We start from the raw sequence: 25,899 nt of genomic DNA on the forward strand, positions 1-25,899 counted from the left end.
CGCCTGGCTAATTTTTGTATTTTAGTACAGACCAGGTTTCACCATGTTGGCCAGGCTGGTCTCGAACTCCAGACCTCAAGTGATCTGTCCATCTCGGCCTCCCAAAGTGCTGGGATTACAGGAATGAGCCACCGCGCCTGGCCAAAACCAGGGATTTTATGGTCTTTGGAAACCCACTGGTAGTGACTTCATAGTGACGTCATTTACGGTGATGTTGACCTAGGTGGACTCTCCTGGGAGAGAGACTTCCCAACATGGAGAACGGTGTATATCGGCAAATATGAGTCATGAGGGGCTTCTTCAGGTGTATGGAAGAGAACTGTATATGGGGAAAAAGAATGAAAAAGGAACTGAATCCCTTTGTCTGAAAAGCAAACACAACTAGAGAGGTAATAACTGGAATAACCAACTGAGAGAGTGCTAACAACTTTGAAATTACCAGCCCTTGTACTTGGAGGAATTCCCCAGAATACCCTAGAGGTAGAGGCCCCTTTGGAGAGGTGAGAGTGTGGAGGAGCATGGGTGAAGGGATGAGGGTCTTCCCTTTCTGACCATCGCTTCCTCCAGGAAAGCAGCATCAGATTCCACCATACACTGATGAGTTTCAGAAACACTTGTCATTTCATTCAACAGAATGGCAGACCTGCCACCCTGCCATTTATCTGGATTTGTGTCTTCAAGTCTTCCTGTTTTCTACTTGCCTCCCAATTATTTACTGACAAAGGAATGAGTTGATCCTTTGCCCTGTATTGTTTATCATCTATTACTTCAACCGTGTTTCCTTTTCAATCATAACAGGAAGAACAGGTGCTTCTCAGTCATAGGTGGCTTAGCTGTCTTTGGCTAATATTAAGAAACCTCAAGCAAGAAGTCTAAATATTGATCATTAATTTACTGAAACCCTCTGTATATTGAATGTTGCTTGACTTCAGACATCTCTGAAAAGTATAGAAAAATTTGTCTTTATATTCTGCATAAACTTTTTATTATGGAAAATTTCAAACATACATGATAGTAGAGAAATTTGTGTAATAGATTCCCACGTATGTGTCACTGGCCACAACAAATACCAACATAAGGCCAACCCTGTTTCATCTGCATCTCCTTCCCCACTGAATTATTTCAAAGCAATCCCAGATATCATCTCATTTAATATGTAAAATTTTTATAAGATACTTATTTCCAAGAGATGGGGCATCTTTTCAAAATACGATTATAATACCAATTAGCACCATTGTTAGAAATGAAGAGCAACTCTTCAGTATCATCTAATATCCACTGAGTATTCACCTTTCCCTGGATTGTCTCATGTATGCATTTTTCCTGTTGTTTTCTTTTAATCAGCATCTAAACGAGGTCTGTGCATTGCATTTGGGTGACATGACTCTTAAGACTCTCTTAATCTATAATCATTCCAAGTTCCCCTTTTTATCCTTGGCTGGATGCAAGGAAATTGTTACATGCCTTGCTAAATACGATGGCTTCATCCTAGTACTAGTTAATACCTAAAGGCAAAACACACATTTGTGGTAAGGCTTTTTGCTTACGATAATGGATATAATTTCACATTTCAAAGTCTCCTTGATAATTGTGAATTTGGGGCAGATCTGATTAGATCGCTTTTGTTTTAATTTGTACTAGGTTGTTGCAAAGCTCAGACGAGCTCTGCCATTTTCTTGCCATTCCCTTGATCTTACATTACTAGTCTTCAATTCAGTTAATGTAACTTCTTTTCATTCACCTTTTAAAACCACCTGTTCAGGCCGGGTGCGGTGGCACCCCAGCACTTTGGGAGGCCGAGGAGGGCGGATCACCTGAGGTCAGGAGTTCGAGATCAGCCTCGCCAAATGGTGAAACCCCATCTCCACTAAAAGTACAAAAATTAGCCAGGTGTGGTGGTGCGCACTTGTAATCCTAGCTACTCAGGAGGCCAAGGCAGAAGAATCACTTGAACCCAAGAGGCGGAGGTTGCAGTGAGCTGAGATCGCACCACTGCACTCCAGCCTGGGCAAGAGAGAGACTCTTTCTCAAAAGATAATAATAAATAAAAAATAAATAAAACCACCTGTTCTGCTTTTAAGAGCTAACATTTTATGTCTTAAGCCACCCATCTTTTCACATTAACATCTATGAAATCAGTTTGCATTTTATAATCAATGGTGATAGTTTTAATAGGTAGCATTTTCTTTTACTGTTTATTAAACAGTGGTGCATCTTACAATCAAAGAGGTCTTAGATTTGATGAAATATACTAGTTTATTTAAACTAGGTAATATAAAGGGCCCTTTCTATGGAAGTTTTACTCTTCTTTCTGAACAGTGGGCCACCTCTACAGGACAGATACGCTAAAGAAGGTAGACAAATCCAAGCCTGGCCAGAAACACATGAGCCATTCTGAATCTTCAGAATGGAAGTGGTTTAATACAGAATCAGAAGCTTATATGGCTCCTGGAAGGCAGGGGCTAAGGTGAGGGAAGAAGTTTCTAGAAATTCAGGAGTGCAAGAGTCACAGGGAAGCTCCCCGGCCCCCAGTGGTCTCAGCTGCCTGCACGACTGAAGTGGGCGAGTCTCAAGGTGATATCCAGAGTCTGCTGGCAAATCCCACATCTGCCTCCTGTTGATGCTTGAAAGCCTGTCCTGTGCAGCCACCAGAAGGAAGCGGCTTCTCCTCACCTCCCTCCTCCCCAAATCAGGGCACAGGGTCTCTTGGGGCAGAATCTAAGAATCCACATCTACTGGCAAAGGAGTGTGGCAAGTGTCACGTCCAGGCTTTATGCTTCCAAGGACAGGGAGGAACCAAGGGCTGGGATGGTGGCAAGTACCAACAATGTTCAGCACTTTAGAACACATCAGTGAATCGGTACATTAACTACAGAAAAGCTTAATCTTTTTCCTCTTACGTGAATATAAAAGGAAGTTGTAAGATAAGCTGGGATGGTGGCAAGTACCAACAATGTTCAGCACTTTAGAACACATCAGTGAGTCGGTACATTAACTACAGAAAAGCTGAATCTTTTTCCTCTTACGTGAGTATAAAAGGAAGTTGTAAGATACGTGTCCTGCTCCCAACGGACTGATTTCTGCCCCTGTGGAATATGTGCACCCACCCCACCCCTAACGTCAGTGGACTTGAGCCTCCAAAGCCAGCCAAAGCCAGGTGGAGGAGTGAGGCCAAAGGAGGAACAAGGCTTGCCAAGGCCAAAACCCTGCCCTGGCCGCCCCGTTGTCCCTGAGGGATTATTTCCACAAATGCATGTGCTTAAGTGCTTCAGTTCTATGGTAGGAGAACAGGACACAGAATTACTGATGCCTAAGGACACGTCACTTATGGGCACTTGGCACTAACTCATATGCTCTGTCATAAGTGCCCTGACGTTCTCCTTTTCATGAACGCTGGTTTGTCTGTTATGTTGAGGCAGCTCGAGGGGAGGAGCTAGGTCCCCTATTTCTTAAAGATCTCCCCTCAATGCTGATAGTATCCCTAAAGCCAGAAAGATGATCCCATTAACAAGAGAGTTGCCTCTGTTAGAGCAGGGGGAGTGGCCAAGCTCAATTTGAGCATGTGCTAACTACGGAGTGTCGCTTTTAAGGTTTAGTGGCATCAACCTACTGACAAAATAGGGCAAACAGCCAGAAGAGGAAGAACTGTCCCCCACGCATTCCAACAGCAGGCTCTCACTTGCACGTCCTCTCAAACCTAAAGCTCTCCCATGTTGCCTGGATCAGCTGCGGGGGACTTTGTGAGCAAGCCCCAGCATCAAGCTATAGCCCCAGAAATTTTAACCTACTTCATGTATTCAGCCAACTGCAAGGACAATCCCTTCTGCAGCTTGAAAAAGCAGTGCTTTACCTCCCAATTACACTGTCACTACTCACAGTATTTACTTTTTACTTTTGAATATTACAGAAGGGCATGGCGTTTCTATGCCTGCAGAGGGAGGCCTTGGTTTAAAAGTTTGGGAAATCCCACTCTAGAACATGTACTGTAAGACGTTTCAATGATATGAAATCACACAGACGAAAGACTAAAGCAAATGTTAGGTGTGCCTAGAAGGTCATAGAGCTCAAGATGCAGAATTCTGCAGGTTACAAAGCATCAAAGGATGGAATGAGAGGCAAAGCCAGAGGAAAATCATTTCACATCTGGAAAATTCACAGGAAGGATAATACAGCATGATAGTCTGCAGACTAAAAGTTTACAAGCCAGATAGGAGAAAAAAAGGAGCCACAAATTACTCAAGTCTCAGATCACTCAAATTGACACCCCCGTTCCAGTTGCTGAGCATCACCCCTGGAGCCTCAGTCAGGGCCCTATTGTCTCCAGTGAATCACAGGACACACTGCTGGGGAGCAAGAGCAGTGAGGGTTTCTGGGTTCCTCAGCTGGAGCCGCAGTTCCTGGGGTGGGGGTAGGGGCCGAATAAGTGAGGCTATGCAAAACCCCAGTCCTCCAAGGGCATCCCACCAGGGCAGCTGGACCATCTGAAGGCAGAGGGCCAAGAGCAGGTGCATCCAGGAGGCGGTCTCTGGCCCCCAGTGGTAAAAGAGCAGCCAGAGTTGCCAGCTAGGTGTACAGGCTCAGATGGGATGAGACATCTCGGGGCACGGGCATTTTCTAGCACTCTCGCATCACTGATGATATCATAAATAACAAAGGCTCTGAGTACAGATACAGCTCATCGACTGAACTTCTTACAGGCCCCCCGGGACCTCACTGGAGACACCTATAAGAAATGAGCCTTTGGCTCTTAGGCATCTGTTTAGCATTAGAATCTGGGCAGGTTTTAAAACTCAAGTATTTGGACATGGAAAGCCACAAGCTTACTAGACTGGCTCTGTTCCAGTTCCAACAAATACACACTTTAATGTAATGCAGTTAACGGTAAATAAAATCACACCTGAGGCTTTGAATGAATCGTTGCAATTAACTTTATTAATATTTTAAAATATGAAAACTGTAAAACATAGTATTTATGTAAACACCTGAGGACTGTTCAAGTCGGTACAGCATCTTCATACAAACAACTTGAAAGAAGACCAAGTTTAAGTAAGAATCTTTTGACATATAAGGAATAACATAAATGAAGCTATTCTTTAAATAGTTGCATTCATGTCTAAAGTACATTTGGTTTTCTAAAAAGAAAATGTACATTCTTGCCCCTGGTGAATATTTTATTGGCATTTACAACAAATGGCTAATACTTTTATAACTGATTCTCATAGCTTATAGACGTTACATCAAAGTTACACAAAGTAATAACAATAAACATATAGCACCATTTCCTCTTCAAAGTTCTAACTTATAAAATAAAGCCCCAAACATGGCTGGGCACGGTGGCTCATGCCTGTAATCCCAGCATTTTACAAGGCCGAGGTGGGCGGATCACCTGAGGTCAGCAGTTCGAGACCAGCCTGACCAACATGGAGAAACCCCATCTCTACAAAATTAGCTGGGCGTGGTGGTGCATGCCTGTAATCGCTGAGGCAGGAGAATTGCTGGAACCAGGGAGGCAGAGGTTGCAGTGAGCCGAGATCGAGCCTATTGCACTCCAGCCTGGGCAACAAGAGTGAAACTCCATCTCAAAAAAAAATTAAAAAATAAAATAAAGCCCCAAACAATAAGTCTGAACTAATATATCTTTCGAAGTGTAGCAGAATAAATGGCTCAGAACTAAGCAAATTAATTAGAAACATTGCATAGGACAGAGAACTTCCCTGTATGGAAAGGAATCTACAGATTGTTTCATATCCCCTGAAGAGTAAGCTGAGAGGTACTGGTGATAGCAAACGATGGACATATATCTTTTACGAAATCGAAACATCTAACTATATACACAGTTCATCATTACCTCTGTGGCAGTGCAAAGTGCCAGATTAAATTCAAGAAAAAAGAAGATTTACTTGTGTGTAAACCTACAGGTATAAAACAATATACAAATATGGTAAAGTACCATATGAGGAATAAACACATATAATATATATCTTCAAAAAATTTGGACACTGGTATCTTCATATAGAGATGTAAGAAAAGAATGCCTAGTTAAATGTCCAAGCTTAGTGAAAATACAGAAAGTTTTAAAATAATAGGTATTTTACTGAAAAATTTTAATCTTACTCCATCCAAACAACCCTCGTAGTATAAATATCTCCTGCATAAAATGACAATTCTATCCTATAATTTAAAAAATTTATCAAAAACTGGTTAAGAACACTTTATGAAAGCTTATAAGCTTTATAAGCTTGCTTTTTTCCTTTAAATATGATCAAATACAACATACAGAGAAATAATAAAAGGAAAATAATTTATATGGCTATTCCCTTTCTAGATATACTGATAGAACATGAACAGAACACCACAAAGTATCAGACACAAAACATCCGAGAAAAGATGATATCTACAGGTGCACCTTTAAATTCTCTGGGGAGGAAAAATTCTCATGGATTTAATTATAGAAGTTGTCAATCCCTGATATTTTCCCCTTTGGGATTTAGCTGTTTTGGTTCTAGATATAAAGATTAACCAAAATCAAAGGTTTTTCTCTGTTAACTACATTAAGTATATTTGTAAACTGTACAATGAAAATTTAAAAAGACATAAAGAACTGTCAATTTGAATATGCCAATACTAACATGTTAAATGCTTTTTAAAGAAGTAGACTGGGGGACTGGTGGCTGTGCCTCCCGAGGCTGGTTGGTGACTCCAGGAAAAAAAAAAAAAAAAGTTGACTGAACTGTTAATACAATTCTGCAATTCTGATAAAACACTTTTATAGGAACTGTCTACAAAACAAAAACTGCTGAGAAATACTTTTAAATTAAAATGTTAACAGTACACCTGAGAATTATGTCCAATCTAAACTTACACATAATTTTTTCAATTGTATTTTCCTTCTTTAAGTTTTTCAATGTAGTAACACAGCTTTAATGCTGGCCCCAGCTTCAGCCCCATATACTTCATCATCACATCACTCTTGAGTAGGAACAGAGCCTTCCCATCAATTTCCTACAGAGAGAAGGAAATCATACTCATTAATAATGCTTTCATATCAAGTTATTTATACATAAGAACATGTAAAATAGAGCAGCTGTATACTCCGGATATATATTCTCTGAATATGCTTTATTTCCTGAAAACTATTAAAAATATAATTTATATAGTGAAGCATCATTTGATAATTTATGAATTTAGTTTAAATGTTTAGAAAAAGAAAATTTAACCTTGTATCTTCAAAAAATGTCCCAAGTATCCAACAATCTGACTTTAAACACTGTGTGTTAAATAAAATACTAAACATATCTATGACAAAGGGTCAAAAACTATTAATGATAGAAATGAATTTCAGATGATCAATAACTTTCCGAGAAGGGCCAGGAATATGTCAATATCAATGCAAACTGTAAATGTGCTATACAGTGTTGTCATTATGTTGAAGGCTAATCAGTTAGTTGTCTGAAGCTGGTTAGATGCTAAAACTAATTACTGATTTTCTTGCAATAGTGAAAAGGGTACCTCAGATAATAGATCACTCATTTGATTTGTTAGAAAACACTGAAAATATTACTTAATAGTCACAAGGCATCCTCCTAAAATTCTTTATTACCTTAACCAATTTATGTTATGGAAGCATATTATTTGGTATTTGTGAGTTCCTGTTTAAAAGGATGTACTTAATCTTATACAGTTGCTGGATTCACTGGAGGAAGGCCACCCTGTAATAGCCTGTGGTCAACCCCTCCTACTCGTGGTCCTGGCGCTGAGCTGGGAGCAGGTCAGGGAGGATCCTTGTATCTGTCGTTACAAAGGGGAGGTACACCTGAGAGTTGCAATGCTGAATCATTGTATCTTGAGAAGGTGAAGCAGTTTGTATTTTAAGCACCTGGATACTCACTTAAAGAACAGACCATTAATCTACCATTTAAGGAACTAATATCTTGGGAAAAATAACCTTTCTCACATATGGAAAAATCAGTTGATAGGGTTCCCCCACCATCCACACAGCATCCAAATGAAGGGCCTGCACAGAGGTCATTCAAAGGCATTACGGCAGGAAAACCGGATCAAAAGATACATTACATGTTGCCTGAAGAGGTCGGCGAGGGGGCCTGATATCTGAGGATCTGTATGTTTCATAAACTGTATCACTTCATCCACAGACCAGGTTGAAGGGTCCTTAGAGAAGCCTTGTTTCAGGACACTGGGATCAGGTACAGCTATATAACTTGGAGCTTCAATGGGGGGGAAAAAAGACAAATCATACTTGACCTGATCATTATCCTGAAAGAAGAGATGTTAGGTAGGGAATAATGGTCTCATTCCTGGAACCTTCTGTTAAGTTCCCCAACAAGGTCTCAAGACTCCAACTGTGAAAGCTTATACAAAGATGATGTGAGGATGGCTACATAAGAGCATCCCATCTGACCTCCCCCAAACAACAAAAGCAGGTTCAGAAGTTACCTTAAAGCTTCAAAGATCACAAAACAGACTAAGCAATCCAAGGCCTCTTTGGCCACAAGCAAATACAGCAAAAGATCTGTTACTTGGGTAAAATTAGGTTAATCTAATCTAACCTATGACTTCTCTCTTAAGTCTTCCAAGGAATTTCAATCTCTATCTATCTGTCTAGATTAGGTTTATTTTACTAGCTAAATCTGATGGAAATTCCCCAAATTTACAGTTGGTTTTATTTTTTTGGTTGTTTTGTATTTTTGTTGCTGTTTTGGTTTTTTTGAGACAGGGTCTCACTCTGTTGCCCAGGCTGGAGTGCAGTGGCACAATCACGGCTGGAGTGCAGTGGCACAAGCATGGCTCACTGCAGTGTTGACCTCTTGGGCTCAAGCGATCCTCCCACCTTGGCCTCCCAAGTAGCTGGGACTACAGACACATGCCACCACTCCCAGCTAATCTTTGTATTTTTTGTACAGACAGGATTTATCCATGTTGCCCAGGCTGGTCTCAAACTCCTGGGCTCAAGCAATCTGCCCACCTCAGGCCCCCAAACTGCTGGAATTACAGGCATGAGCCACCACGCCTAGCCAAATTTAGTTTTCTAATTGCCTAAATGTGTTCACTTTAATCAAATAATTTCAATAACCCCATTATTTTTGATAAACAAAATAGTCCTTTTACCAAATCTCTCTGATGTATCCAATAAGAATATTTTTAGCATCACTTTACTCTTTAGATTCCTGTCTCTCATGGCTTAAATGCTTATCTGAATTTTGTTGTTGTTGTTGTTGTTGAGACGGAGTCTTGGTCTGTCGCCCAGGCTGGAGTGCAGTGGCACAATCTCAGCTCACTGCAACCTCTGCCTCCTGGGTTCATGCCATTCTCCTGCCTCAGCCTCCCGAGTAGCTGGGACTATAGGCGTTCGCCACTACGCCCGGCTAATTTTTTGTATTCTTTAGTAGAGATGGGGTTTCACTGTGTTAGCCAGGATGGTCTCGATATCCTGACCTCGTGATCCACCCGCTTTGGCCTCCCAAAGTGCTGGGATTACAGGCGTGAGCCACCGCGCCTGGTCGCTTATCTGAATTTTGAAGAAAACAAGATTATTTTCTGCTAAGCTAGGTCAGAAATAACTTTAACATTTAATTCCTTTATCATGTTTAATTGCATAGTAATAGATATTTTGGTTGAAGGTTTATACATTAAAAAAATACATAACTGAGACACGAAACAATTTAAGTGCTCATATCTCAAATGGTCTTAGCTGCACTCTTTACTAAGTTGTGATGAAATCTGTGTCCTGACAAGTATTCATTTACTCAACCAGAGCCCTTAACTCCCTAAAATTCACTTCAGTGATAACTAAAGTGAATTTTGTACTTAGCTAGGAAGATTTGTTTCTCTAACCAAGGACCGTCAACACAAATTAGATGGTTTTTTGTGTGTGAATTAGCCAAAGGAGTACCCTTTCTTTCCTACCCTCTGGGCTATGGCCATTTTAGAAGCATTTTAAGTACTTACCTAGGGGAAGGGTAAAGAAAAACAGAAAATAAAAGAACTTATAGTGGTTAATTTTTTGTGTGTAGCTCTGAATTTTATTTCTTTCCAACATCACAATGATGATGTGAAATAAAAACTCTATACCAAAATATATTGTCCCCTTCACTCAGAGAAAAAAATGTTGGCCATATCTACAGAGAAATTCTGCTGGGCTGTATCGACCCAAGTAAAAATGATGACGGTGTAGACCACGCTGTGCCTAAGGCATTCTGACAATTTAGACAGAAACATTATCTCCTTTAACTCAACAAAGATACAATGTAACATGAAAAAAATCATTGGCAAAGTTAATCATATCTCTAATTTAACTTATATTTTTGTGGAATTTCTGGTTTCTGTCATAATCTGGTACATTTATGTTTTGAATAACATGTAACTAGTTTTACAGTTTACTGCAGATAAACTATATGTAAAAAGATATGATTTGGGGTATAAAATAAATTTTATACTAAAAATAAAACCATAAGATTTTCTATTTTTAGTCTATTATGAAAATATAATTTAATTGGGCCTACACCTTCAAAACAATCAGAGAAGTTTGCAACCATTACATTACTGTTATTCAAATAATTACATGAAACAAACTAATCATGTGAAAAACAATCAAAGTCCAGTCATGCTTTTCTCCTGAACGGCTCTGTCTTATATACACTGGCATATCAATAAATATTTATAGAATAAGTATAATGAAAGTATGAAAGTGATCTGATTCCCTCCGACATCACTGGATTTCTTTCCTATAATAAAGATCAGCAATATTTTTCATTCGAATAATGGGACAAGGCAGGACAGGAAATTGTGTGAGCATCACTGGCTGTCAGGAGTGGAATCAGCTCTAGGTAACAGTTCAAATGCCTCAAAAATAATAGTAATGGCACCTCTAGACAGTTTCTAATGGAAATAAGTATCTGTTCTTGGGAGATGTAAGTACTACAGAAGTTAAGAGTACAACCCTGGAGTCAGAGTGTTTGAGTTCAAGGACTAGCCCAGCCACTTTTTAGCTGAGGGACCTCAGCCAAATGACTTCAAATTTCTCACCTGAAAATGCTTGCCAGCACCTACATTTCAAGGAATTGTTGTAACAGTATAATGTAGGAGGCCATATGAAATATTATATGCCTGGCATATGTCAGATAGTGATGAAGATGATGATTATTTCTATTACCAGTAAGTAAATTACTAGAAAGCAATGTTATTACTATTAGTCTCTACATTCCTAAGAAGACCAGAAGCCAGCCTTCTGAAGCCCCAATACTGGCTACCTTAGCACAACAGTGTTTGACATACATTTCCAAGTGAGATACTCAGCATTAGAAGTAATCTTATACTGAAGGCCTATCTTCAAAAGGTCAAACTTTGTGAAAATACTTGAAAATGCAGGGTATACTAGCCCTTATGGAATAAGCATCTATTGTTAGACACTGCAAACCATGTCACTCTAAAATCTCCAGAAGGGATGGGGCTGACAACATTAAATGTGTCATGGGGTGTGCACAGTGTGGTTGCCCATAGATAACACCCATGATCAAAGGCAAGGGTTCCCACTTCCTACACTCCTCAACCTCGCCTACGTTCCTACCTGGAGAAAAAGGACAAGACACTTATTCCCAACCTCACTCTCCTGCACCCTTAATCCTTCAAAGGTACAGGGTATTAGCCCTCTTTGCACATTGAAGGCTGTTTTGGCTCTTTCTTTCTTTTTTTTTTTTTTTGAGACGGGGTTTTGTTCTTGCTGCCTAGGCTGGAATGCAATGGCGCAATCTCGGCTCACTGCAACCTCTGCCTCCCGGGTTCAAGCGATTCTCCTGCCTCAGACTCCCGAGTAGCCGGCATTACAGGCATGCAGCACCACCATGCCTGGCTAATTTTGTATTTATTTTTAGTAGAGACAGGGTTTCTCCATGTTGGTCAGACTGGTCTCGAACTCCCGACTTCGGGTGATCTGCCCGCCTCGGCCTCCCAAAGTGCTAAGATTACAGGCGTGAGCCACCCCGCACCCGACCTGTTTTGGCTCTTTCTAAATGGCAACAGGATGTTGCCCTACTTATACACGTCATGTCTTCCTGGTGGGTCTGAGGAAGGATGTAGAGAATGAGGAAATGGTGTGGCTGTGGTAACAAGATGCCAGCCCGAATCCAGGAGTCAACACAGGCTAAGGCCAGGAAAGGTCTCAAGAGAGACTAAGAAAAGTGTACAACAGAAAGGAGAGGGACTGTCTTTCCAGGCCTCAGAGTCATGAGAGGTTTGTGAGTCCAGACAGTACCCAAGCAAATGATAAATTACAACTGCTCAAGCACTACTCATCTGAGAAGTCTCTATCAGAGACATGGTTGGTGATCCAGATCCCCAGAGACAGTTCTGTGCTGTCAAGAGGATTGGAGGATCCATAATGGTCTGACCTGACAGTGATGTGAAAGGGAGGACTCAGCCTCCCAAATTTTAGCACTTTCTCCAATGTGATACTCTCAGGGGATGCTGTTAGGTATGAAAATCTCAAGGCAAAAGACAAACACATTGAGAGCCACTATTTTTGAACATACCTTCACTTTTCCTCTGCATTTGGAATTTAACTTCATGGGGAATGCTCTTGGGGGATGATTTGTCCCCAACTAGTAGTGAACTTGTGGTGCCTGGCACACTTTGAGAAAAATCCTGGAAGACTGAAGTATGAATATACATAGGATTTCTACAGGCAGGACTCAAACAATTTCCTGAATTTAGTGATGAGCTCTTAGAATCTTCTGAAAGATTTTCCTCTTTGGGAATGGCATTTCTCCCAGCAAACAATGGTTCTACAGGGAAAAAGACAAAGGAGGCTATCTTCAATAGACTTACAATTCAAATACTACTAAAAGGTAAAAAATTTCATCCCTAGCAAGTTCACTTAACTTGTGCTATACTGAACCACAATGCTCTAACACAAAGTTCATGGCTATCCTCTCCTTGGTATGGATGCATGCACTGATTGACTGATTGATTGAGACAGAGTTTTGCTCTTGTTGCCCAGGCTGGGGTGCAGTGGCGCAATCTTGGTTCACTGCAACCTCCACCTCCTGGGTTCAAGCGATTCTCCTGCCTCAGCCTCCCGAGTAGCTGGGAGTACAGGTGCCTGCCACCATGCCCGGCTAATCTTTTGGGGTTTTTTTTTTTTTTAGTAGAGACAGGGTTTCATCATGTTGGCCAGGCTGGTCTCGAACTCCTGACCTCAGATGATCCACCCAACTTGGCCTTCCTTGGCATTTATATTAATGGACATTGTCCTACAGTCCAAAGTGATTCCATATCACCTATATTTTTCATAGTAACTTACTATCATTTGCCAGTCTTGCCACCAAGACTATAAACACCTCACTATAGCATTTGTTTTTAGAAATGCAGTTCTTCATTACTATTTGTTATAATATGATCATACAGTTGGTTTCTAACATTTGTTTACTACTTGGGCAGTTAACACATTCTCTGGAGAAAGGCAGCAGGTTTTTCTATTCTTCTTTCTACCAATTTTTAGCAAAACAAAAGTGAAGGAAAAAGGTTATTAGGTTATTATAATTTTTTTTTCTATGGAGAAATAACAGCCGTGCACTTCTGAAGGGAATGAAGTGTTCAACAAAGCTGTCCAAGTAGTAGCCTAACTGCCAAACTTATTTAGGCAAATTTACCTCTCTACCTCCAATACTACCACCCCAAGAGTATACACAAGTGGTAGCAGAGAAACATTTCTTCCCAATCCTGGGAGGTGTAAATGCTATTTACCTTCAGATGCATACTCCTTTGTTTTGGGGAGCTTAGGAGAGAGAGGAACAACATATGGTACAGATTGCTGAGGAGATCGTTTGGTGCTTTGCCTTTCTGTTACATCTTCTTTTGCTGTTCTCAAAGAAAAAACAGTTGTCTGTTATAACGAACTAATATACTCAAGCATTTTCATATCATCAGCATGAAACACTTGTTTCTACATCATTTGCCTACAATACCTTCATTGACAACTTCTCAATTATTTGATGTTCTTGAATAACATGTGTCTATTTCATCCTATTTTATATTTTCACTGAAATAATATTCAAGAGTTAAAAGCATTTAACTCTTAATATGGGGTTATCAGATCTCTCTAAATATCTCACAAGGCAGTGAGGCAACCCATTAAAATGTGTCTAAAATGGCCTGGGAAAATTGCTCCCATGAGCAGGAGGAGTTAAAACTTCAGAGAAATTAAATAAAAGATATGGTATAATGAACATCCATTTTGTTAAGTAACAATCCTGGCTTAGAGCTACCCTTAAAACAAGTCTACTGCTTACTTATCATTCAACCAAACGCACTTCTACCTAAAGGACCACTCTGTAAAACATGATCCTGAAAGTAAAGACAGCTTTAATCATCAATTATACCCTAAGTATCAACAAATATCCTGATTTAACCTCTAACTAAAAGGACAAATAAGGTATAAGAAAAATCTTAAAAGTCTGATAGTACACCTCAAAAGAGAAGAAAGATTGCAATGAGTATCAAAGTCAAACTTCATCTGGTTCAAAATTTCGGCTGAGGGCCAGGCATGCTGCTCAAAATGTTATGAGTAACCTTTAGTTCAATCTAGTTACTCAGTGAATCCCAATGAGTCCGGTAGAGCTCTTACCACTTTAGTTTTATTTTTAATAACGGACTATAAAACCAACAGGCAAAACATATCTCAAATTTCTACAATTAATTAAGACATTAAATTCTAAGGAAATAAATAATTGGCTTTTCATACCAACTTAATATGGAAAATTCGAGTTCTAAAATATAGTTTTCTATAAATGTTCATTTCCCTCAGAATCTCGGTAAGATTAGAAAACGTCTTTATCATTTATATGTAATGTACTAATGCTTTATGAAAAGTTTACGAAGCTGGGTATGCTCTACTATTTGGGGCTGAAACAAATATAAAAGTGACTCGACTTCTGCTTCTGGGTATTGTAATAAGGCTAAGGGAGGAAAGTGTTCCTACAGAGATAACTAGGAAAAGCCAGGTAATTTACAAAGTATTTTTTAAATTATCAGAGAAGCACTTCCAGGATGACTGATCAAAGACCTCCAAAAATCTACTCCTTCATAAATACATTGAAAACAGTGGCAACAACTATAAAAACTAACTTTTTCAAAACTCTGGAAATTAAAGACTTCCCACAATCCAAAGTGTTTAAGAAAAATGAATGGATCTCAGAAAAAAACAGCAAATTCTATGGCATTTTAACTTGCCCTAATATAATCCCCCTAACCCCATTTTCACAGTAGCCTTGAAAACCAACACTTCACAACTACGGCAGGTGTGAAAAACAGCCATGCAATAGTCACTGGATGGGGACATAATGGTTTTGGAGCTCTCCAAAAGCCCCATGCCCAGAGAACTATCACTTAGACCAGGCTTGAAGCTCACTGAAAAGCTCCTTTTCAGGGTTTGTCTTTATTTGACCTAAATTACAGCTTGTTCTATGTGAACAACCCCATATCCAGGGCATCTGATGGGGGGAAATGGCGGCAACTGTTTAACTTTGCAGCTGCCTGAGACCATATTACCAGTCAGGGCTAACAATAGGCTGGCCAAAAAGCTTAAAAGGAAAAACTGGGTATAAGATGCCCCCTAGGAGACTTTGAAAAACACAGACATATTCCTGGGAATCTAGGTAGTTCACATGCATGTGCTCGGATGTATATATGCATGCCCAGGAAAGACACGAGAACACCCTAATCTTTCATCTCTGGCTGACCTTGAGGCTCTGCACAAAGTCGACTTACAAGCTGCCTCTTGGAGCACTGATGTTATGTCCCAACACACACCCCTTGGCCAAGGCTGGGAGATACACTGGTTCCAGGTATTTAAGGAAATTTCTACCCAATCATTAACCACATTAAGCTAACCAAGCAGACTTCAGTGACCACTCTTAACAAAGAAATACAGCCTTTACAGAATTAGTCCAGGAAAAGTCACTAAACAGCACCAGCAACAACAACAAACCCTAGGGAGAAGGGAATCTGATTTCCAGAGTTGCCATATTATATGATTTTTAAATGTCCAGTTTTCAACAACAAAAAAAATGAGACATGTGAAGAAACAATATGGTCCATACAAAAGGAAAAAAATCAGTTAACAGAAACTGTCCCTGAGGAAGTCCAGACATTGGACTTACTAGACAAATACTTTATTTTGGGACACGGTCTCACTCTGTTGCCCATGCTGGAGTGCAATGGCATGATCTCAGCTCACTGCAACCTCTGCCTCCCAGGTTCAAATGATTCTCGTGCCTCAGCCTCCCAAGCAGCTGGGATTATAGGCACGTGCCATCACACCTGGCTAATTTTTGTATCTTTAGTAGAGAGAGGGTTTCGCCATGTTAGCCAGACTGGTCTCAAACTCCTGGCCTCAAGTGATCGTCCCGCCTTGGCCTCCCAAAGTTCTGGGATTACAGACGTGAGCCACTGCACCCGACCTAGACAAATACTTTAAATCAGCTATTATAAATATATTCAAGGAACTAAAAAATGAAAATCATGTCTAAAGAACTAAAAAAAGGCCAGTGTATTAGTCCATTCTCATGCTGCTAATACATACCTGAGACTGGGTAATTTATAAAGAAAAAGAGGTTTAATAGACTCACAGTTCCACATGGCTGGGGAGGACTCACAATCATGGCAGAAGGCAAAAGAGGAGCAAAGGCACGTCTTACATGGCAGCAGGCAGAAGTGCAGAGCAAAGCAGGGAAAGCCCCTTCTAAAACCATCAGATCTCATGAGAACTCACTCACTATCACAAGAACAGCATGAGGGTAACTGCCCCCATGATTCAATTACCTTCTGCTAGGTCCCTCCCATGACATGTGGGGATTATGGGAACTATAATTCAAGATGAGATTTGGGTGGGGACACAGTCAAACCATGCCACCTCATCTCTATTAAAAATACAAAAATTAGCCAAGTGTGGGAGCACACACCTGTAGTCCCAGCACTCTGGAGGCTGAGGTGAGAGGATTGTTTGAAACTGGGAGGCAGAGGCTGCGGTGAGCCAAAATCACGCCACTGCACTCCAGCCTGAGTGACAGAGCAGGACTCCGTCGCAAAAAAAAAAAAAAAGAGAGAGAGAGAAAAAAGTAGGAAGTTAAAAGACAACCCCAAAGAATGGGATAAAATATATGTAAAGCATATACCTGATATAGGACTTGTATCTAGAATATACAAAGAACTCTTATGACTCAACAATAAAAAATGAAACCAATTAAAAATGGACAAAGGATTCGAACAGACATTTCTCCAAAGATATACAAATGGCCAAAAAGCACAAGAAAAGATGCTCATCATCAACTACTGGAAAAATGCAAATCACACCATAATGAGATACCATTTCGCACCTGCTAGAATGGGTATAATAAAAAAGATGGACAATAACAGGTGTTTACAAGGAGAAATTGAAACCTCATTCACTGCTGATGGAAATGTAAAATGGTATAGCCTCTGTGGAAAAGTCTGTCAGGTCCTCATCAAGTTAAACAGAGTTAACCATATGACCCAACAATTCCACACCTAGGTTTGTACCCGAGAGAACATGTATCCACACAAAAACTTACATACAAATGTTCACTGCAGCAGCATTCCTAATAGCCAAAAACTGGAAACAATCCAGAAGTGCATCAATTGATAAATGGATAAACAAAATACAATATAGCCATACAACAGAATATTATTCAGCCATAAAAAGGAATGAAGCACTGATACATGCTTCCACATGGGTGAACCTTGTAAACATAGGGTGGGCACGGTGGCTCACACCTGTAATCCCAGCATTTTGAAAGGCCAAGATGGGCGGATCACTTGAGGTCAGGAATTTGAGACCAGCCTGGATGATGTGGTGAAACCTGTCTCTACTAAAAATACAAAAATTAGCCGGGTGTGGTGGTGGGCACCTGTAGTCCCAGCTACTCAGGAGGCTGAGGCAGGAAAATCGCTTGAACGCTTGAACCCTTGAACCCAGGAGGCAGAGGCTGCAGCGAGCCGAGATCACACCACTGCATTCCAGCCTAGGCAACAGAGCGAGACTCCGTCTCAAAAAACAAAACAAACAAAAAAACACACTATGCTAAGTGAAAGAAGCCACACACAAAGACTGCATATTATATGATTCTATTAACATGAAATGTCTAGAATAGGAAAATCCATAAAGACAGAAAGTCAATAAATAGTTTCCAGTGGTGAGGGAGAAAAGACATTGAGGGATGATAGTTAACAGGTATGGGATTTCTTTTGGGGGTGATGAAGATAGTGGTGATGACTGCACAACTCTGTGAATACACTAAAAAATATTGAATTGTGTACTTTTAAAAGGGTGAAATTATGGTATGTGAATTATATCTCAATAAAGTTATTATAAGATCCTCAAGGTATAGCAGTCATAGGAACTAATGAAATCAAATTCCAGAGGGGGAAGAACCATTCTAGTCTAAACTGAAGATCTCGTCATATTTTTTCCCTGTAGGAATTTGCTGACTCTTGGCACTACACTGAAAATAGAACTTGACACAGGCAGAGGGCTATAACTAGGCAAAAATAAATCAAAAAAGATTTAGCAGCTTCACACAGCTGGAGTGACAAATCAGAAACTCAAACTCATAGCTGGTTTTCCCCCATGGGACATTTGCCAAGTTCTGGAGCTATACAGGAAGCTGGGGAGTTAGGCTAAAAACTCTTAAAAGGCACGCTGAAATCTCTCACAGTCTCATGATGCTTAAGAAATAAAGACCCACCGGGGTGAAGAGGTCTAGCTCAAACACACAAGCCACCTAAACACAAGTGCGAAGTTGTGATAATACATGAGGAAGAAGGCTGAAGAGCTGAGCAGCAAACCTCTGAAGGAGGGAAGTACAATTCCCCATAGTCTTTCAAGGTTAAGGAGCTAGGGAATTCCCAGGTTCTCAATCAAAAGCCTGGGAAAGTAACACCTGAAGAATAGCGAGGAATCAGGAGATAGACTGAATCTTATTAAAACTGCTATTCAGCCCCAACCCAGTTCAATCACTGAATGGAATGAGCCCTCCTTCTTTCTGCTTAAAAAAGAGGAAACTTTTTAAGGTAGAAATCTGGAGCTTCCACAGATCTTTTATATACAATGTCCCACATACCAAAAAATAGTGGTAAACATGCAAAGAAGTAAGACCATATAACCAACGATTGACAGAAAAACTACTGGTGTCAGTAGACAAAGACTATAATGCAATTTTGATGAATATGTTCATGAAAACAGGAAAAATGGACAGAAAAGATCAAATAAAAAATTTCACCTGAGAATTATAATCTATTTTAAAAAGCAGAGAGCTGATAGGAAAGTAAATTGAGGCAACCACTTTGAAAAACTGTTTGGCAGTACCTACTAAAGCTTAATCTATGCATTTCTTGTGACCTAGCAATTCCCTCCAAGGTAGATACAGGAACAGAAAGACGTGTATAGAATGTTCATGATAATACTACTTATAAGAGTACAAAACATAACACTACTTATAAGGGCACAAAACAGAAAGCACTCAAATGGATACACACCACGGTAGCATATTTATACAACAGAACATTATACAACAATAAGAATGAACTATATGCAACAATACAGATGAATCTTACAAACATAATGATGGGCCAAAAAAGCTAGGCACAAGAGTAAATGGTGTATAATTCCATTTCTATAAAGTTCAAAAACAGGCAAAAGTAATACATGGTACTAGAAGTCAGGGCAGTAGGTATCCATGTGCGAAGTGAGGGGTAGTAGTGGATGAAAGGGGGTTTGACACATTAGCAGTGCTTCTAGGGTACTAGTAATAGCTACTTTTCCAACCAGGGACTGGTTATACAGGCATGAAAATTAATCAAGCTACATTCCATGTACAATTTTCTCTATGTATACTATACTTCAGTAAAATGTCTTTAAAATTACTGCTAAAATGTGCAAACACAAGATTGGTCAGAATCAAAGTCTCCTAAGAAGAGCACTCTATTTTAAACTATTTTTGAGTCCCTTATTTTAAAAAATGTAAGAGAAATGGGATACTAGACATGAAATCTTAGTAATAACCAACCTCATAACATTTACATGCAACTTCTTTAACTACAAACTGACTTAAGAAAAACCTAAGAGTTCCAACTCAAAGCCACTTTCAAATGGCTAAATTAAGCTTTCTGTGAGAGAAAATTAATAACCCTTAAAATAATGTAAAATATGTGGATTATTCAGTGTACTTTTTCAAATAGTTACCTATTATTATTGGATTAATCTGAAAATTCAAACATTCTGTGTTCAATTTAAAGAAGAATTACATTTTCTTTAAAATCTTTCAAAGAATGGGGTTTTGTAAATTACTGGCATTCTTAATACTTTGTGTAAGAAATCAGGAAATTGGGCCTGGCATGGTGGCTCAGGCCGGTAATCCCAGCACTCTGGGAGGCCAAGGTGGAAGCATCACTTGAGGCCAGGAGTTTGAGACCAGCCTGGTCAACAAGGTGAAACTCCACCTCTACTAAAAATACAAAAATTAGCCAGGCATGGTGGCAGGTACCTGCAACCCCAGCTATTTGGGAGGCTGAGGCAAGAGAATTGCTTGAACCCAGGAGGCGGAGGTTGCAGCAATCCGAGATGGTGTCATTGCACTCTAACCTGGGCAACAGAGTGAGAAATCAGGAAATTGTACTCTCAGCATCTCCAACTCATATTTTTCCCTACATTACTCTTGGAAACAGAAAACCTATCAATACACAGACACCCCTCTTCCCACACAGGTGGCCCTTCCCTTTCTAGCCATCTTCCAAATTTCCGACCATTTTTGATGACCTCCTACCTCTCCCGAAGAAGGAAAAAAAAAAGGATAATATCACATGTAAACATGAAACTTCACTCTTCCTCTTCCCCCTAGTTCTGACAGCTAGCTTTTATTGCTCCTACTTCATGCCAGGCATAATGCAGGTTAAGAATTTACAAATACTTTCTTTCAATTTCACAACTAAAGAGGTATCCACTTTGCAGATAAGGAAACTGAGAACTAGAGAGGCTCAGTACTTTGTCTATGGGCACATAGCTAGTTAACAGCAGGAAATGAATTAAAATGTAGGCCGGTCAGACTTTACACTCTTCCAGCATAGAGATTACAAGGCCAGGATTGGAACCCAGGTCAGACAAACTCCAACACCTGTGCTCTCCATGCCACTGCTTCTCCATGAACACTTTTGCAAGCATGTCACAGTATCATACCTTTATTTCAAAGAGACTCACTGGACAGCTACACCAGAGGGGAGAAACTGGAAAGAGGATTCCAGTTAGGAGCCTGCTTTACTAAACCAGAGAAGGGGTTAGTACCGTCTGAAGCAGGGTAGTAACAAGGAAATGGAAAAAAAGGGGATGGATATGAGAGGTGTCACTGAAGTAGAGGAGAAGGGTGTGGGTAACCAGGAGGACCAGAAAAAAAAAGTAGTAGCTAGAGACATGGTACCCACGCTTCACACTTGAGTGGCACGTTAATTAGAATCCCTGGACTTAAAAAGATAGTCTGATGGTACTCTGTATTTCCAGAATCAGCAGCACCTGGCCAGAAAACCATGCGGCAGTAACACCTGAGAATCTCAGCTACTCTGCTGAGTAGCTCTGCTACTCTTGAAAGACCCACATACAATCCTGCCATGATCGGTAAAACATAGTTAGCTTTCATAAGTCACATGAAAAAGAGACAAACCGCTCTCAAAAAGCAAAGAGCACTTGCATAAAACCTGGAAGAGCTTTCTTGCTTTAGGGATCAGAAGCAAGAAACCCGCTTTTGGTTCTACAGGGCTATCTTATACCTACCCTCTCATTCAGGCATCAGTTTGGGGTTCTTATGGAAGAGAAGCAACCATGGTTCAAATGTCAAATCCAAGCATATCACAGGTTGGGTATGAGGCTCACGCCTGTAAATCCTAGCACTTTGGGAGGTCAAGGTGGGAGGATCACTTAAGGTCAGGCGTTCAAGACCAGCCTGGCCAACATGGCAAAACTCTGTCTCTACTAAAAATACAAAAATTAGCTGGGCATGGTGGTGGGTGCCTGTAATCCCAGCTACTCAGGAGGCTAAGACAGGAGGATCGCTTGAATCCGGGAGGCGGAGGTTGCAGTGAGCTGAGATTGCGCCACCACACTTCAGCCTGGGGTGACAGAGCGAGACTCTGTCTCAAAAAACAACAACAAAACCGCATCATCATTTGTCAAACCTTGATGACTGCAACAAAATCTTTATAGCCAATGGGCTCAACATGCTTTGCTAACTTCTTAGGATTATAAAGGTCAGTAACTTTAAAGCCATACTTCAGTCTAATAGAGAATGTTTAACTCTGTGAGGTAGTCACAATGAAGCCAAACGTAAGTAATCCATGGGCTTTGATTCTCAAGTTCATTATGAATACAAGAAATTACTCTCCTACTTTGAATGAACAAAAACAACTACATGTTATACATTTCTAATTAGTTCACTGTGGCTAAAATGTTTACTTTGAGGAGAACACAAGGAAAAACAATTATACAAGATTCTCAAGTTAAACAGAAGTATAAGAGTTTACATTTTCTCTCACCTGACTGATTTTTATCATGCTCTGCAGAGCTGTGAGTATGACCCCTGGAAGAACTAAAAGGCTGGCTACTCAAAAGGTTATCACACTGCAGACTGTGGCAGAAGTTCTCAAGAAAGCGAAGAGCAAATGATGCACTGTTCACTGGAGGGAGCTGGATGGAATGAGTTTCCCCATCAAAGGAGGCTATTGGGGAAAAAAAGGATGTCAAGAGTAATCTCAGAGAGATGAGAAATACAACACTAATTTTTTAAAAAATCATCACTTTAGGAAAGGTATTATAAGTCTAATTTGTGGTTTTTGTAATTCATAAAGGAATAATCTTAAATTACAAAAGCTCCTCTCATTCAAACACAATAGCCTGTATTGGTAAAAACATTCTCATTTGAAAATATTCTTAAGTCAACAACAACAACAACAGAAACTCACTGATCTATGTAACACTTCCTTCTATTCCAAATATTCCATGGGGATGAATGTTGTGGTGTCTGATCACAGCTACCAACTGTATCTTCTTGCTTAATGACTTCTTGAGTCGCATTTTTATTTAGAGCTTCTTATAGATAAAACATATTATCAACCAAGGTACTCTGCCTATAGTGAGCTTAACACAGCATGTAAAATGAAGAATCTGTGACTTTTGTCCCAATTTACATTATTCTGACATCATTTGTCCATTTTAAAAGTAAACTTTTCAAACCAGGGCTTAAAGTCTATAAATATATAACTCCTATAAATATTCTATTATACTAATATAATAAATATTACAGGCTAAGTGCAGTGGCTCACACCCGTAATCCCAGCATTCTGGGAGGCCAAGGTGGGCAGATCACATGAGGCCAGGAGTTCAAGACCAGCCCGGGCAACATGGCAAAACCCTGTCTCTACTAAAAATACAAAAGTTAGCCAGGCATGGTGGCACATGCCTATAATCCCAGCTACTCAGGAGGTTAAGGTGAGAGAATCGTTTGAACCTGGGAGGTGGAGGCTGCAGTGAGCCAAGATCACACCACTGTACTTCAGCCTGGGTGACAGAGTGAGATCCTGTTCTAAAAAAAGAAGAAGAAGGAAGAAAGAAGAAGAGGAAGGGGAGGGGGAGGGGGAAGAGAGGGGGGAGGAGGGAAGGGGGAAGAGAAGAAGGGAGGGGAGGGCCTGAATTAGACAATGTATTAGGTAAGTATACCAGTTATCACTTCTCCTCCACGATTATCTGGCTTCAGGTATCCAAAAACAGTTTTAGTTTCAAGGGCACAATCCACACAGGCCTGCACAATCCGGCGAAGCACCACATTCACGGGGCCTGGGCCAAAGTGGTCAGGCAGCTGCTGGATTCTCTTAGGATCCAGGTGAGGGCCAAAGTTTCCATGTTTGTTTACATAGACACAGACTTGAGGAAAAATACGTATGCAGACATAACAATGAGACTGATTAAAAGAAATTTTGTGAAAACACTACATAATCAATTACTATATCCCACTAGCCACTTCACTCACAGAAAACCTAAGTATAGTTAATATCAATGATCATTTCTGTTACCTAAAAATATGTAGGCAAATATATTTTTACATTCATGCAACCATACATTCATAATGAACCCACAAAGAAACCATCAAAATGTTTACTCAATTTTTTAGAATCTTGTCCAAACTGATGATATAAAACCTACAGACATTTTAGGAACATCACAAAAACAATTCTTCATACATTCCCACATTATATAAAATGGCACAAAGACAGATGAATATTTTCATCTTTTAATTGTATACACAGTACAAGAATTTCCTTTCAAAACGGGTCATCTTGCTATGCTCTTTTTTGAACTGAATTTCTTTTAAATCACCAATACTGCACCTCAATTATATTTTCTAAAGTAACCAAATAATTTAAGATATACATAACAGTTAAGTTCTATTGATATATATTAATATTTTATTAATTTTAAGAAAATAAAAATGTTCCTTCTATATATACCAAGATTCACGGAAGAAAATTTTAAAATAAACTCTTTCCTTAGTATAATAAAAGCATATGATACAGAAGCAATTCATCTATAATCACATAAATGCCAACTTCCAATAATTTTCTTTACTGAGAATCAACAAATGCAAATCAATATACACTATAAAAACATGAGGGAAGCTGGACGCAGTTGCCCATGCCTATAATCCCAGCACTTTGGGAGGCCGAGGAGGGTGGATCAGCTCAGGTCAGGAGTTAGAGACCAGCCTGGCCAACACAGCAAAACCCCATCTCCACTAAAAATACAAAAATTATCTGGGTGTGGTGGCACATGCCTATGGTCCCAGCTACTTGGGAGGCTGAGGCAGAAGAATCGCTTGAACCTGGGAGGGAGAGGTTGCAGTGAGCCAAGATCGCGTCACTGCACTCCACTCTGGGTGATGAAGTGAGACTGTCTCAAAAAACAAAAAAAAACAAAACATGAGGCCACATTACTACCAAAAATAAAATAAATTGTTCCCCTAAGAAGCACGTTATTTTTAATCCATTAATTAATATTGCAAAACTTTCACACACACACATAGTCTATATTTAGTATAAGAAAACTGATCAGTCTCACTTTTGCTCTGTTGAAATATACAATTCAACTTTGTGGCAACAGCCAGAGGAAAGACTATGTTATCCTTCAGAAATGAAATAGCAATTAAAAATTCAACCCACGGTGCTGATGGCATGGACAAATTCTACTGAATACAAGTGAAGCTAAATAAGGATTTCAATGTTTTATCTCCTTTGTGTTATATCCATTCAGCTAGTCTTTCCTGCTAATTAAAAACCAGAAATAATAAACTGAAAAAAATGAGATATGTTACAACAATCATTTTTAAAGTGACTTCTATTTTTAAAAAACTAAATTTACTTTTAATCAGGAAAGAACAATTAAAAGGAAAAAAAGTCCAGGGAATAGGACAGTGTAAGGGAGATAATTTTTTTTTTTTTTATTTTTTTATTTTTTCTGTTTTAGTGACTGATGTTTTTTTCTTTTTTTTTTTTTTTTTTTATTATACTTTAAGTTCTAGGGTACATGTGCATAACGTGCAGGTTACATATGTATACATGTGCCATGTTGGTGTGCTGCACCCATCAACTCGTCAGCACCCATCAATTCATCATTTATATCAGGTATAACTCCCCAATGCAATCCCTCCCCCCTCCCCCCTCCCCATGATAGGCCCCAGTGTGTGATGTTCCCCTTCCCGAGTCCAAGTGAGCTCATTGTTCAGTTCCCACCTATGAGTGAGAACATGCGGTGTTTGGTTTTCTCTTCTTGTGATA

The 25,899-nt window shown here is 39.8% G+C and overlaps 1 protein-coding gene across 1 annotated transcript in view; it reads right to left on the reverse strand.

The window, feature by feature from the left end:
• Positions 1-6,841: 6,841 nt before the first annotated feature.
• SCML2 (Scm polycomb group protein like 2) overlaps positions 6,842-25,899 on the reverse strand; it is a 22,305-nt gene continuing 3,247 nt past the window's right edge. The window contains exons 2-7 of the mRNA XM_026449808.1: positions 23,789-24,029; positions 22,609-22,791; positions 13,759-13,872; positions 12,546-12,797; positions 8,074-8,225; positions 6,842-7,002 (exon numbers count right to left, since the gene is read on the reverse strand). Of these exons, the coding sequence (XP_026305593.1) occupies positions 6,874-7,002; positions 8,074-8,225; positions 12,546-12,797; positions 13,759-13,872; positions 22,609-22,791; positions 23,789-24,029 (1,071 nt within the window). The 3' untranslated portion in view covers positions 6,842-6,873. The remainder of the gene's footprint in view (positions 7,003-8,073; positions 8,226-12,545; positions 12,798-13,758; positions 13,873-22,608; positions 22,792-23,788; positions 24,030-25,899) is intronic.

This window comes from Piliocolobus tephrosceles, chromosome Y (genome assembly GCF_002776525.5).
Source record: "Piliocolobus tephrosceles isolate RC106 chromosome Y, ASM277652v3, whole genome shotgun sequence".
In the NCBI taxonomy this organism is placed as follows: domain Eukaryota; kingdom Metazoa; phylum Chordata; class Mammalia; order Primates; family Cercopithecidae; genus Piliocolobus; species Piliocolobus tephrosceles.